Here is a 14670-nt window from a genome sequence, read left to right as displayed (position 1 = left end):
TTTATTATTATTGTAAATGTTTTTCTTTATTTTATAGGAATTTAATAGTAAGAAAAAAAAATCTAACTTGAATTTTGCCCCTGAATACAAGGATGTAGAAGTTCACTGATACATAGAGATGAAGCTCTATAGCCACAGCTGCTGCCTCCAATGCTACTGGCTGAGGGTTCAAATCCTGAGGCGCTCAAATCTCAAGAAAGGAGAAGAATGAGTTCATTAATTTAAGAGTAGAGAGACACCAGCCTCTTGAGAGGAGGGCAAGAGGAGAGGTTTCCCAGGACAGCGTCCCTAAATCAGGACTGTTCTACAGGAGGGTCGTAAAATATTTCTATTTACATACTGTCATGAACATCACCACTCATAACATACGTAACTTAAAGGGGGAGGCTGGGTGTAAGGAGAGATGGTGATGCCTCTACAGGCTCAGTAATGGCGGCTGGGTGTAAGGAGAGCTGGTGATGCCTCTACAGGTTCAGTAATGGCGGCTGGGTATACAGAGGGCGGGCGATGCCTCTACAGGCTCAGTAATGGCGGCTGGGTGTACGGAAAGCTGGCGATGCCTCTACAGGCTCAGTAATGGTGGCTGGGTGTACGGAGAGCTGGCGATGCCTCTACAGGCTCAGTAATGGCGGCTGGGTATACGGAGGGCGGGCGATGCCTCTACAGGCTGAGTAACGACAGTGCACAATAAGAAAAAAACTCCATGGTGGTCATATAAATGGTGTATTATTTAGGAGGAAAGAGTTCAGGTGCAATCACTTCTTCCAGAATTGCCTGTATTCTTGTGGGTTGAAGTCATCGTCGACCTCCTGCTCCTTCTTTGCGCTGGTTTTCCTTGCTTGGTTCCTCTGACGCAATCGGGCTTTACGCTCGTCTTCAGATAACGTGCTGATGTCTATGGGCATCTGTAGACAGAGGAGAGAAGGCATGTCAGTGCCCAGAGGGAGCAAGAGGGCGACGAGCCCAGAGAACCGACAGGGGGAGCAAGAGGGCAACACGCTGAGAGGACCGACAGGGGGAGCAAGAGGGCGACGAGCCCAGAGGACCGACAGGGGGAGCAAGAGGGCGACGAGCCCAGAGGACCGACAGGGGGAGCAAGAGGGCGACGAGCCCAGAGGACCGACAGGGGGAGCAAGAGGGCGACGAGCCCAGAGGACCGACAGGGGGAGCAAGAGGGCAACGAGCCCAGAGGACCGACAGGGGGAGCAAAAGGGCAACGCGCTGAGAGGACCGACAGGGGGAGCAAGAGGGCGACGAGCCCAGAGGACCCACAGGGGGAGCAAGAGGGTTGGTGGAGAAATAGGATATGATATAATGGCTCCCAGTATGGGCAGAGTCTTACCAACAGCATCCTCCGAGGCTCCTTGTACTCGATAGTGATGGTGGAGCCGTCCGGCTGCACCAGAAGGACGGGGTAGCTTCTCAGGAAAGTGGTGCGGGCGGAGCGCCCAATGCAGGCCCTGTTAGAGTTCTGCTGTTTGGCTGAAGAGTGAAAGGAACATGATGCAAGACTGCGGAGGGCAGAACAGGGTGAACCACTGTGAGGAGAAAAAGGAATTACAGTATCACAAGGACCAAAAAAAAAAAAAAAAAAAAAAAAGGTAGAACATTTTTCCACAACCCCTCTGTCAGGAAATAGGAAAGTTCTGATTACTTCAATTACACATACAGAGCTCTCAGCTGCAGTTTCCTCTGCCTGCCAGCACAGGCTGGAATTCAAAGCCACTCTTCCCTCCCCCCTGCTATGCAACTGTAATGTGAGATGAGCGTGCCAGCAACATTCACTGAGGAATTTTTATGGCTTTGTGCTGGGAAAACCAGTTTTCTGCCTAAACCTCTCATACCCCCTCCTGTCTGATACCAGCTATTACTGGTACAGCAAATTTCCAACCACATGGGACTCTATTTGTTCTTCAAAAGTTATGTATAATGGCACCGATCAGGGATAGAGATATAAGGGTTACATATTCCGAATGTCCACCAAGAAATCTATAACTCACGGAAATCGCTAGGAGCTAAATCCAACGAAATGCAAGGAATGGGTTTCTCCATAAGCGGGTCACATGTTTACGCCGTATTTATACTAAAAAGAACCCCCATGACGTGATGAGCATCCTGATCATTGTGTCATTCTTCTACTAGGGTCATACAGCGAGTTATATACAGAAATGGCTTATCCTGACTCTAAGAAAGGGGAGTATTCAGCCTCTGAGTGAGGTCACCACAGGGGGAGTGCCTTGGTTATGAGCACGGAGATAAGTGAGACATTAGTCTTCGGGAGTCTTTTGTCCCGGGTCTAGCCGAGAGTCTGTCATGCACTCTGATGTCCGCCCCTCCCCCAGCCACATGGTTTGCCATGATCTGAAATATGGGAAAACCGTGTTTCTTTTCAACTTTAATCCTTTTCTATTTGTAATTGTTTGTACAAGAGATACTGGTCTTTTATAATATCCTTTTACCCTTTCATAAACACTGTCTACCTTTTTTGAGTAAAGTATATAAAATTATTAGCTTTGTTTCTCCTTGCTCTAGAACGTACTGTCACGTCCTCTGAAGCGAATAACGCTACTAATTTGGGTTGGCTCTGGACCCGTTATTAATTAAGAAATTGGAGCTGGTGGCAGCGGATATTTGCTGTGCGTTTGGGAGACTTTGTAGCGACGGACAGCATTGATAATTATTGTTCCCGCCTGAGTGGGAGTAATTATATTGCCCTCGCTGCAGTGTGCCCATTAGCCAGTACAAAGTAAACTAATTATCCTAGGTGCAGTACCCTGTCTGACCTGAGGGTAAGGGGGGCATCAGAGAGCTGCAAGTTCCAAACCGGAACTAGGAAGTGGGATATAGATAAATCCCCTTCAGAAAGGAACCAGGGGCAACCAAACAACCCCGGTTCATGACAAATTGGTGTGAGTGGTGAGGATGATAAAGGTATCCTCACTGGGATCCGTGACATCCTCCAATGTACAATACTCAGTAACTGTACTCCCGATTCTACTGGTGGAGTGCAGCTGTGGAGTATAATACAGGATCAATAATGTAATGTATGTACACAGTGACTGCACCAGCAGAATAGTGAGCGCAGCTCTGGGGTATAATACAGGATGTAACTCAGGTTCAGTAATTGTTATGATATGGTGGCCTAGGAGCAGCATGAGACGGACTCTGGAGAAGGTGGTCCCTGTACTGACCGCAAACCCTGAACCTAGCAGCGCAACTAGAAGTAGCCGTGGGGGGTACCTAACACTACCTAGACCCCTCGGCACAGCCTAAGATCTAACTACCCCTAAAGACAGAAACACGAAACCTATCTTGCCTCAGAGAAAATCCCCAAAGGAAAGATAGCCCCCCACAAATATTGACTGTGAGAGGATAGGGAAATAACATACGCAGATATGAAATCAGATTTTAGCATAGGATGCCATACTAGCTAAAAAGAAAGAAAAGAACAGAGTACTATGCGGTCAGTATAAAAACACTAGAAAATATCCACCGCAGAAAATACGGATCACCACATCTGACTAAAGACATGGGGGGTATATCTGCATCTCCAGAGAAATAGCTAGGCGGCAAAAAATCCTTCACAGACTAAGCTGGACAAGACAAAAACATGAAAAAGCACAGAACTAAGGTCCACTGCAGGTGGACAGCAAAAACAAAGCCAGGACTTATCTTTGTAGAAAAGCACAGCAAACTGGAGAGACCAGCGGGGAAGTAAATCCTTCAAGAACAATGAACAACTGGCACTGACTAAAGGATCCTGCAAAGCTATATACCCCAGTCAGTTTTGCAATTAGTAGATACACCTGTCCACTCCTGCAGTCCAGGCACAACTGCATTACCCTCTACAACCACCGGAGGGAGCCCAAAAGCTGAATTCACAACAGTACCCCCCCCCTTGAGGAGGGGTCACCGAACCCTCACCAGAGCCCTCAGGCCGATCAGGATGAGCCCGATGAAAGGCACGAACCAAATCAACGGCATGGACATCAGAGGCAGAAACCCAAGAATTATCCTCCTGGCCATAACCCTTCGACTTGACAAGGTACTGAAGCTTCCGCCTCGAAAAACGGGAATCCAAAATCTTCTCAACAACATATTCCAACTCCCCATCGACCAATACAGGGGCTGGAGGATCAACAGAGGGAACAACGGGCTCCACATATTTCCGCAACAAAGATCTATGGAAGACATTGTGAATAGCAAAAGAGGCCGGAAGCGCCAGGCGAAAGGACACCGGATTAATAATCTCAGAAATCCTATAAGGACCAATAAATCGAGGCTTAAACTTAGGGGAAGAAACCTTCATAGGAACATGACGGGAAGATAACCAAACCAGATCACCAACCCGAAGCCAGGAACCAACACACCGACGACGGTTAGCAAAACGCTGAGCCTCCTCCTGAGACAGCACCAAATTGTCCACCACATAAGCCCAAATCTGCTGCAACCTGTCGACCACAGAATCCACACCAGGAAGGTCAGAAGGCTCAACCTGCCCAGAAGAAAAACGAGGATGAAAACCAAAATTTCAAAAAAAAAAAGGCGAAACCAAAGTAGCCGAACTAGCCCGATTATTAAGGGCAAACTCGGCCAATGGCAAAAAAGCCACCCAATCATCCTGATCAGCAGACACAAAGCATCTCAAATAGGTCTCCAAGGTCTGATTAGTTCGCTCAGTCTGGCCATTTGTCTGAGGATGAAATGCAGAGGAAAAAGACAAAATCAATGCCCAGCTTGACACAAAAGGCCCGCCAAAACCTGGAAACAAACTGGGAACCTCTGTCGGACACAATATTCTCCGGAATACCATGCAAAAGCACCACATGCTGAAAAAACAACGGAACCAAATCAGAAGAAGAAGGCAATTTAGGCAAAGGCACCAAATGAACCATCTTAGAGAATCGGTCACAGACAACCCAGATAACCGACATTCTTTGGGAAACAGGAAGATCGGAAATAAAATCCATAGAAATATGCGTCCAAGGTCTCTCAGGGACCGGCAATGGAAAAAGCAACCCACTAGCGCGGGAACAGCAAGGCTTAGCCCGCGCACAAATCCCACAGGACTGCACAAAAGAACGCACATCCCGTGACAAAGAAGGCCACCAAAAGGACCTACTAACCAAATCTCTGGTACCAAAAATCCCAGGATGGCCAGCCAACACAGAACAATGAACCTCAGGAGTCAAATCAATAGCACAATCACAGTCCCTATGCGGTGGAAGGCAACTGGATTTGGGCTCATCAAATACATCCTGGAAGTCAGACAAAAACTCAGGAACTTCAGAAGAGGGGGAAGAGGAGATTGACATTAAAGGAACGTGACCATGAAACCCCTGACAACCCCAACTAGTCACAGACATGGATTTCCAAACTAACACCGGATTATGTAGCTACAACCATGGAAAACCCAGCACAATATCATCATGCAAATTATGCAACACCAGAAAACGACAATCTTCCTGATGGGCTGGCGCCATGCGCATGGCCAGCTGTGCCCAAAACTGAGGTTTATTTTTAGCCAACGGTGTAGCATCAATGCCCCACAAAGGAAAAGGGCTCTGCAAAGGCTGCAAGGGAAAACCACAACGTCTGGCAAATTCTAAGTCCATTAAGTTCAGAGCGGCGCCTGAATCCACAAATGCCATGACAGAAAATGATGATAATGAGCAGATCAAGGTCACAAATAACAGAAATTTAGGTTGTACAGTACTGATGGCAACAGAACTAGCGATTCTCTTAGTACGCTTAGGGCAATCAGAAATAACATGAGCAGAATCGCCGCAGTAAAAACACAACCTATTCTGACGCCTGAATGTTTGACGTTCAGCTCTAGACAAAATCCTATCACACTGTATAGGCTCAGGGCTCCGCTCAGAGGACAACGCCACAGTGTGCACAATTCTGCGCTCGCACAAGCGCCAATCAATCTGAATGGCCAGAGACATAGAATCACTCAGACCAGCAGGCGTGGGGAACCCCACCATAACATCTTTAACGGATTCAGAAAGACCCTTTATGAAAATTGCCGCCAAGGCATCCTCATTCCATTTAGTCAGTACAGACCATTTTCTAAATTTCTGGCAATAAAATTCTGCCGCTTCTTGACCTTGACACAGGGCTAACAAGATTTTCTCAGCCTGATCCACAGAATTAGGCCGGCTTCACACTTGCGAGTTTTACGGATGTAAGAGCGCAGAAACTACGTCCGTAAAACATACGTCCCAATTATTCTCTATGCTCCTGCTCCTATCTGCAGTATTAAACTGATCAGTATTATACGGCTTTCTACGGCTGTAGAAAATCGCAGCATGCTGCGTTTGTCACTGTATTGCGCAAATAAAACGTCAATGAAAGTCTATGGAAGCCCCAAAAATACGGATTACACACGGACCAGCAGTGTGACTTGCGAGAAATACGCAGCGGTGTTAGCGAGAAAAGCCGGCAATTCAGTGCGGTGTACAGTAAAATCACACTGACAGCTTCCAGTAGAATAGGTAGAATAAATATGTACACATAGAATAGGATATATATATATATATATATATATATATATATTTTAATATTTCTTCCAGCGCTAGACAGCTTTAAAGCCGATAATTCAATTACCGGCTTTTGCTTTCTCCTTCCTAAAACCCGACATGATATGAGACATGTTACATATAGTAAACCATCTCATATCACCTTTTTTTTTGCATATTCCACACTACTAATGTCAGTAGTGTGTCTATGCAAAATTTGGCCGTTTTAGCTAGTAAATTAAGGGGTTAAATGACGGAAAAAATTGGCGTGGGCTCCCGCACAATTTTCTCCACCAGAGTAGTAAAGCCAGTGACTGAGGGCAGATATTAATAGCCTGGAGAGGGTCCACGGTTATTACCCCCCCTGGCTAAAAACACCTGCCCCCAGCCACCCCAGAAAAGGCACATCTGGAAGATCCGCCTATTCTGGCACTTGGCCACTCTTCCCACTCCCGTGTAGCGGTGGGATATGGGGTAATGAAGGGTTAATGCCACCTTGCTATTGTAAGGTGACATTAAGCCAAATTAATAATGGAGAGGCGTCAATTATGACACCTATCCATTATTAATCCAATACTAGTAAAGGGTTAAAAAAAAACACACATTATTAAAAATTATTTTAATGAAATAAAAACAAAGGTTGTTGTAATATTTTATTGAACGCCCAATCCAATCACTGAAGACCCTCGTTCTGTAACAAAAAAAACATAATAAACCAACAATATACATACCTTCCGCAGATCTGTAAAGTCCAACGATGTAAATCCATCTGAAGGGGTTAAAATATTTTGCAGACACGAGCTTTGCTAATGCAATGCTGCTCATGTCTGCAAAACCCCGGAGAATGTAGGTAAAGTAGGTCATTGACCTATATTTACCTGCATTTGCGGTGAGGCGCCCTCTGCTGGCTGTTCCTAGATCGTGGGAACTTTCCTAGAAAGCTCCCAGGCTCGAGATCATAAGAGGCGACCTCTGCTGGTTGTCCTCATATGAACTCGAGCCTGGGAGCTTTCTAGGAAAGCCTGGGCCTCGAGCCTGGGAGCTTTTGCCTCACCGCAAATGAAGGTAAATATAGGTCAATGACCTACTTTACCTACATTCTCCGAGGTTTTGCAGGCAGGAGCAGCTGCATTAGCAAAGCTCGTGTCTGCAAAATATTTTAACCCCTTCAGATGGATTTACATCGTTGGACTTTACAGATCTACGAAAGGTAAGGATTTTGTTGGTTTATTATTTTTTTTTGTAACAGAACGAGGGTCTTCAGTGATTGGATTGGGCGTTCAATAAAATATTACAACAACCTTTGTTTTTATTTCATTAAAATAATTTTTAATAATGTGTGTGTGTTTTTTTAACCCTTTACTAGTATTGGATTAATAATGGATAGGTGTCATAATTGACGCCTCTCCATTATTAATCTGGTTTAATGTCACCTTACAATAGCAAGGTGACATTAACCCTTCATTACCCCATATCCCACCGCTACACGGGAATGGGAAGAGAGTGGCCAAGTGCCAGAATAGGCGCATCTTCCAGATGTGCCTTTTCTGGGGTGGCTGGGGGCAGATGTTTTTAGCCGGGGGGGGGGGGGGCAATAACCGTGGACCCTCTCCAGGCTATTAATATCTGCCCTCAGTCACTGGCTTTACTACTCTGGCGGAGAAAATTGTGCGGGAGCCCACGCCAATTTTTTCCGCCATTTAACCCCTTAATTTACTAGCTAGAACGGCCAAATTTTGCATAGACACACTACTAACATTAGTAGTGAGGAATATGCAAAAAAAAATGGTGATATGAGATGGTTTACTGTATGTAATCATGTCTCATATCATGTCGGGTTTAGGAAGGAGAAAGCAAAAGCCGGTAATTGAATATATATATACACAGTATATATGTTTGTTTGTTTTTTTACACATGGATCCCTTGTATAGCCGTATGTCGGTTTTGCAAGCCTGCGATAAAAACACGCAGTACGGATGCCATACGGATTACATACGGAGGATGCCGTGCGCAAAAAAACGCTGACACACCCTGCCTACGGTGGAGATACGGACCACTATTTTCGGGACTTTTCAGCTTATTACGGCCGTAAAAAACGGACCGTATTTTCATACGCTGAGTGTGAAGCCGGCCTTAGGCTCATCATACAACAACCCCAATGCCTGAAAGAACGAATCAACATTAAGCAAAGCAGGATTGCCAGATTCCAGGGAAAATGCCCAATCCTGTGGGTCACCACGCAGCAGAGATATAATGATTTTAACCTGCTGAATAGGATCACCAGAAGACCGGGGTCTTAATGCAAAAAAACAGTTTACAGTTATTTTTGAAACTCAAAAATTTGGATCTGTCACCAAAGAATAAATCAGGAGTGGGAATCTTAGGTTCTAAGGCAGGAGTGTGAACAATGAAATCTGAAATATCCTGTACCCTAGCAGCAAGCTGATCCACCCGAGAAACTAACTCCTGAACATTCATGTTAATACTAGACTCCGTAGCCACCCAGAGGTAAAGAGGGAGGAAAATACCAAACAGGCTAAGGAAAAAAAATGGCTCAAAAGCTTCCCGCCCTTCTTCTGAGATGCAATTAACTCATTGTTGACCAGTTGTACTACTACTAGAAGTAGCCGTGGGGGGTACCTAACACTCCCTAGACCCCTCGACACAGCCTAAGATCTAACTACCCCTAAAGACAGAAACAGGAAACCTATCTTGCCTCAGAGAAAATCCCCAAAGGATAGATAGCCCCCCACAAATATTGACTGTGAGAGGAGAGGGAAATAACATACGCAGACATGAAATCAGGATTTAGCATAGGAGGCCATACTAGCTAAAAAGAAAGAATAGAACAGAGTACTATGCGGTCAGTATAAAAACACTAGAAAATATCCACCACAGAAAATACAAAACACCACATCTGACTAAACACATGGAGGGTATATCTGCATCTCCAGAGAAATAGCTAGGCTGCAAAAAATCCTTCACAGACTAAGCTGGACAAGACAAAACATGAAAATGCACAGAACTATAAGGTCCACTGCAGGTGGACAGCAAAAACAAAGCCAGGACTTATCTTTGTAGAAAAGCACAGCAAACTGGAGAGACCAGCAGGGAAGTGAATCCTTCCAGAACAATGGACAACTGGCACTGACTAAAGGATCATGCAAAGCCATATACTCCAGTCAGTCCTGCAATTAGTAGATACACCTGTCCACTCCTGCAATCCAGGCACAACTGCATTACCCTCTACAACCACCGGAGGGAGCCCAAAAGCTGAATTCACAACAGTAATGTAATGTATGTATACAGTGACTGCACCAGCAGAATAGTGAGTGCAGCTCTGGGGTATAATACAGGATCAGTAATGTAATGTATGTACACAGTGACTGCACCAGCAGAATAGTGAGTGCAGCTCTGGGGTATAATACAGGATGTAACTCAGGATCAGTAATGTAATGTATGTACACAGTGACTGCACCAGCAGAATAGTGAGTGCAGCTCTGGGGTATAATACAGGATGTAACTCAGGATCAGTAATGTAATGTATGTACACAGTGAATCCACCAGCAGAATAGTGAGTGCAGCTCTGGGGCATAATACAGGAGGTGACTCAGGATCAGTAATGTAATGTATGTACACAGTGACTGCACCAGCAGAATAGTGAGTGCAGCTCTGGGGTATAATACAGGATGTATTATCTAACCCAAGAAGAGGTGCGAAACCGGCTAAATAAGATTAAAATAGATAAATCTCCGGGTCCGGATGGCATACACCCACGAGTACTAAGAGAACTAAGTAATGTAATAGATAAACCATTATTTCTTATTTTTAGTGACTCTATAGCGACAGGGTCTGTTCCGCAGGACTGGCGCATAGCAAATGTGGTGCCAATATTCAAAAAGGGCTCTAAAAGTGAACCTGGAAATTATAGACCAGTAAGTCTAACCTCTCTTGTTGGTAAAATATTTGAAGGGTTTCTGAGGGATGTTATTCTGGATTATCTCAATGAGAATAACTGTGTAACTCCATATCAGCATGGGTTTATGAGAAATCGCTCCTGTCAAACCAATCTAATCAGTTTTTATGAAGAGGTAAGCTATAGACTGGACCACGGTGAGTCATTGGACGTGGTATATCTCGATTTTTCCATAGTTCATCATTGGAACATATCCTTCTTGCACGTAGGAATTGACCCGTAGGGATATTCCTGATGAGATGCTGTGGATGCTGTGAAGAAGCGTGCAATAGAGCATTAACAGACGTATTCTTTCGAAATAAGTCAGTATGGATGTTACCATCATCATCGACTATAATGGAGATGTCCAAGAAGTCTATTTTTCGAGTCTCATATCTGTAAGTTAATTTAATGTTCCTGGTATTGGAATTCAAGTCATTGATGAAGGTACCTAACTCTTCCCGTGTCCCTTGCCAGATCATGATGACATCATCAATGTACCTCCACCAAGAGACCACCTTGTGGCTAAGGGCATGTGGGTTGGTCTGAAAAATTTCCCGTTCCCATAATCCCAAAAATAAATTTGCGTAAGAGGGCGCACAAGACGCCCCCATCGCGGTACCTTGTAGTTGCAGAAAAAAAGAATCACGGTATGCAAAAAAATTGTGTGTGAGAACAAATCTTAGGGCTTCACAAAGGAAAGAACACAAATCCTGATCTAGTCCACTATTCGTAAGATAGAATGAAGTAGCCTCAAGGCCATCCTGGTGTCGAATCGAGGTGTATAACGATTCAACATCACAGGTGACCAGGCTCATGTTTTCTTCCAATTGTAACCCGTCAAATTTCCTCAAGGCATCTGTAGTGTCCTTAAGAAAAGAATAGTGAGTGCAGCTCTGGGGTATAATACAGGATGTAACTCAGGATCAGTAATGTAATGTATGTACACAGTGACTGCACCAGCAGAATAGTGAGTGCAGCTCTGGGGTATAATACAGGATGTAACTCAGGATCAGTAATGTAATGTATGTACACAGTGACTGCACCAGCAGAATAGTGAGTGCAGCTCTGGGGTATAATACAGGATGTAACTCAGGATCAGTAATGTAATGTATGTACACAGTGACTGCACCAGCAGAATAGTGAGTGCAGCTCTGGGGTATAATACAGGATGTAACTCAGGATCAGTAATGTATGTACACAGTGACTGCACCAGCAGAATAGTGAGTGCAGCTCTGGATTATAATACAGGATGTAACTCAGGATCAGTAATGTAATGTATGTACACAGTGACTGCACCAGCAGAATAGTGAGTGCAGCTCTGGGGTATAATACAGGATGTAACTCAGGATCAGTAATGTAATGTATGTACACAGTGACTGCACCAGCAGAATAGTGAGTGCAGCTCTGGAGTATAATACAGGATGTAACTCAGGATCAGTAATGTATGTACACAGTGACTGCACCAGCAGAATAGTGAGTGCAGCTCTGGATTATAATACAGGATGTAACTCAGGATCAGTAATGTAATGTATGTACACAGTGACTGCACCAGCAGAATAGTGAGTGCAGCTCTGCAGTATAATACAGGAGGTAACTCAGGATCAGTAATGTAATGTATGTACACAGTGACTGCACCAGCAGAATAGTGAGTGCAGCTCTGGGGTATAATACAGGATGTAACTCAGGATCAGTAATGTAATGTGTGTACACAGTGACTGCACCAGCAGAATAGTGAGTGCAGCTCTGCAGTATAATACAGGAGGTAACTCAGGATCAGTAATGTAATGTATGTACACAGTGACTGCACCAGCAGAATAGTGAGTGCAGCTCTGGAGTATAATACAGGATGTAACTCAGGATCAGTAATGTAATGTATGTACACAGTGACTGCACCAGCAGAATAGTGAGTGCAGCTCTGGGGTATAATACAGGAGGTAACTCAGGATCAGTAATGTAATGTATGTACACAGTGACTGCACCAGCAGAATAGTGAGTGCAGCTCTGGAGTATAATACAGGAGGTAACTCAGGATCAGTAATGTAATGTATGTACACAGTGACTGCACCAGCAGAATAGTGAGTGCAGCTCTGGAGTATAATACAGGAGGTAACTCAGGATCAGTAATGTAATGTATGTACACAGTGACTGCACCAGCAGAATAGTGAGTGCAGCTCTGGAGTATAATACAGGAGGTAACTCAGGATCAGTAATGTAATGTATGTACACAGTGACTGCACCAGCAGAATAGTGAGTGCAGCTCTGGAGTATAATACAGGAGGTAACTCAGGATCAGTAATGCAATGTATGTACACAGTGACTGTACCAGCAGAATAGTGAGTGCAGCTCTGGAGTATAATACAGGATGTAACTCAGGATCAGTAATGTAATGTATGTACACAGTGACTGCACCAGCAGAATAGTGAGTGCAGCTCTGGAGTATAATACAGGAGGTAACTCAGGATCAGTAATGTAATGTATGTACACAGTGACTCCACCAGCAGAATAGTGAGTGCAGCTCTGGAGTATAATACAGGAGGTAACTCAGGATCAGTAATGTAATGTATGTACACAGTGACTGCACCAGCAGAATAGTGAGTGCAGCTCTGGAGTATAATACAGGAGGTAACTCAGGATCAGTAATGTATGTACACAGTGAATGCACCAGCAGAATAGTGAGTGCAGCTCTGGAGTATAATACAGGATGTAACTCAGGATCAGTAATGTAATGTATGTACACAGTGACTGCACCAGCAGAATAGTGAGTGCAGCTCTGGAGTATAATACAGGATGTAACTCAGGATCAGTAATGTAATGTATGTACACAGTGACTGCACCAGCAGAAGAGTGAGTGCAGCTCTGGGGTATAATACAGGATGTAACTCAGGATCAGTAATGTAATGTATGTACACAATGACTGCACCAGCAGAATAGTGAGTGCAGCTCTGGAGTATAATACAGGATGTAACTCAGGATCAGTAATATATGTACACAGTGACTGTACCAGCAGAATAGTGAGTGCAGCTCTGGAGTATAATACAGGATGTAACTCAGGATCAGTAATGTAATGTATGTACACAGTGACTGCACCAGCAGAATAGTGAGTGCAGCTCTAGGGTATAATACAGGATGTAACTCAGGATCAGTAATGTAATGTATGTACACAGTGACTGCACCAGCAGAATAGTGAGTGCAGCTCTGGAGTATAATACAGGATGTAACTCAGGATCAGTAATGTATGTACACAGTGACTGCACCAGCAGAATAGTGAGTGCAGCTCTGGGGTATAATACAGGATGTAACTCAGGATCAGTAATGTAATGTATGTACACAGTGACTGCACCAGCAGAATAGTGAGTGCAGCTCTGGGGTATAATACAGGATGTAACTCAGGATCAGTAATGTATGTACACAGTGACTGCACCAGCAGAATAGTGAGTGCAGCTCTGGGGTATAATACAGGATGTAACTCAGGATCAGTAATGTAATGTATGTACACAGTGACTGCACCAGCAGAATAGTGAGTGCAGCTCTGGGGTATAATATCGGCTGTTTCTGTGATAATTCTTGCATTTCCCGCTGACATTAGTGGTTACCGGGGGAGGGTGGCGGCGGCGCTCGTCCTCAGTAGTGCGGTGCTGCTCCTCAGTAGTGCGGTGCTGCTCTTCAGTAGTGCGGCCATCTTTGTTGTGCCCGGAGTCGTCTCCCTGTGACAGGACGGCAGTGATCAGATACAGGGGCAGCGGGTGAGGGGAGCTCAGGGCAGGCAGCGGCTCCTCCGGTATCTGATAATCTGGAATCTCCCGGGTCAGGGCGGGGTCACCTGCGATGATGACGTCATGTGACCTTCAAGAGCCGCTGCCATGGATGAATAATCCGGCACTGACACTACATGAAGACAGTGACAACTACAAGTAGCAGCAGTCTGCCCCGAGAACAACTCCCAGCAGGCAGCGCTCGCACCTTCGTGCTGGGACCTCTGGTTCTACAGTAACAAGAGAGACACGAGGCAGAAACTCACCGCAAGGAAAGTCCCAGCGTCACACTGACGTCATCAGCGCGCGACCATGGAGCGCCGCTACCGCCGCCATGTTATCGAAGCCCTGAGGTAAGAAGGCTCCGTCATCACGGGCGACAGGATGTGACGTCATCCACTCTGCTCAAAGCGAAACTAGGTCTACTGGCCGTTAC

The 14670-nt window shown here is 45.1% G+C and overlaps 1 protein-coding gene across 1 annotated transcript; it reads right to left on the bottom strand.

The window, feature by feature from the left end:
- Positions 1–707: 707 nt before the first annotated feature.
- MRPL55 (mitochondrial ribosomal protein L55) lies at positions 708–14628 on the bottom strand. Its single transcript, XM_069729099.1, has 4 exons — positions 14501–14628; positions 14076–14186; positions 1343–1538; positions 708–905 (listed from the first exon to the last, which is right to left on the bottom strand). The coding sequence occupies exons 2-4, from the start codon at positions 14159–14161 to the stop codon at positions 756–758; spliced, it is 432 nt and encodes a 143-aa protein (XP_069585200.1). The 5' UTR covers positions 14162–14186; positions 14501–14628; the 3' UTR covers positions 708–755.
- Positions 14629–14670: the final 42 nt, after the last annotated feature.

Source organism: Ranitomeya imitator, chromosome 6, assembly GCF_032444005.1.
Source record: "Ranitomeya imitator isolate aRanImi1 chromosome 6, aRanImi1.pri, whole genome shotgun sequence".
NCBI classification, from domain to species: domain Eukaryota; kingdom Metazoa; phylum Chordata; class Amphibia; order Anura; family Dendrobatidae; genus Ranitomeya; species Ranitomeya imitator.
Note: the sequence above shows the minus strand (reverse complement) of the source record. Positions and strands in the feature narration are given on the sequence as shown.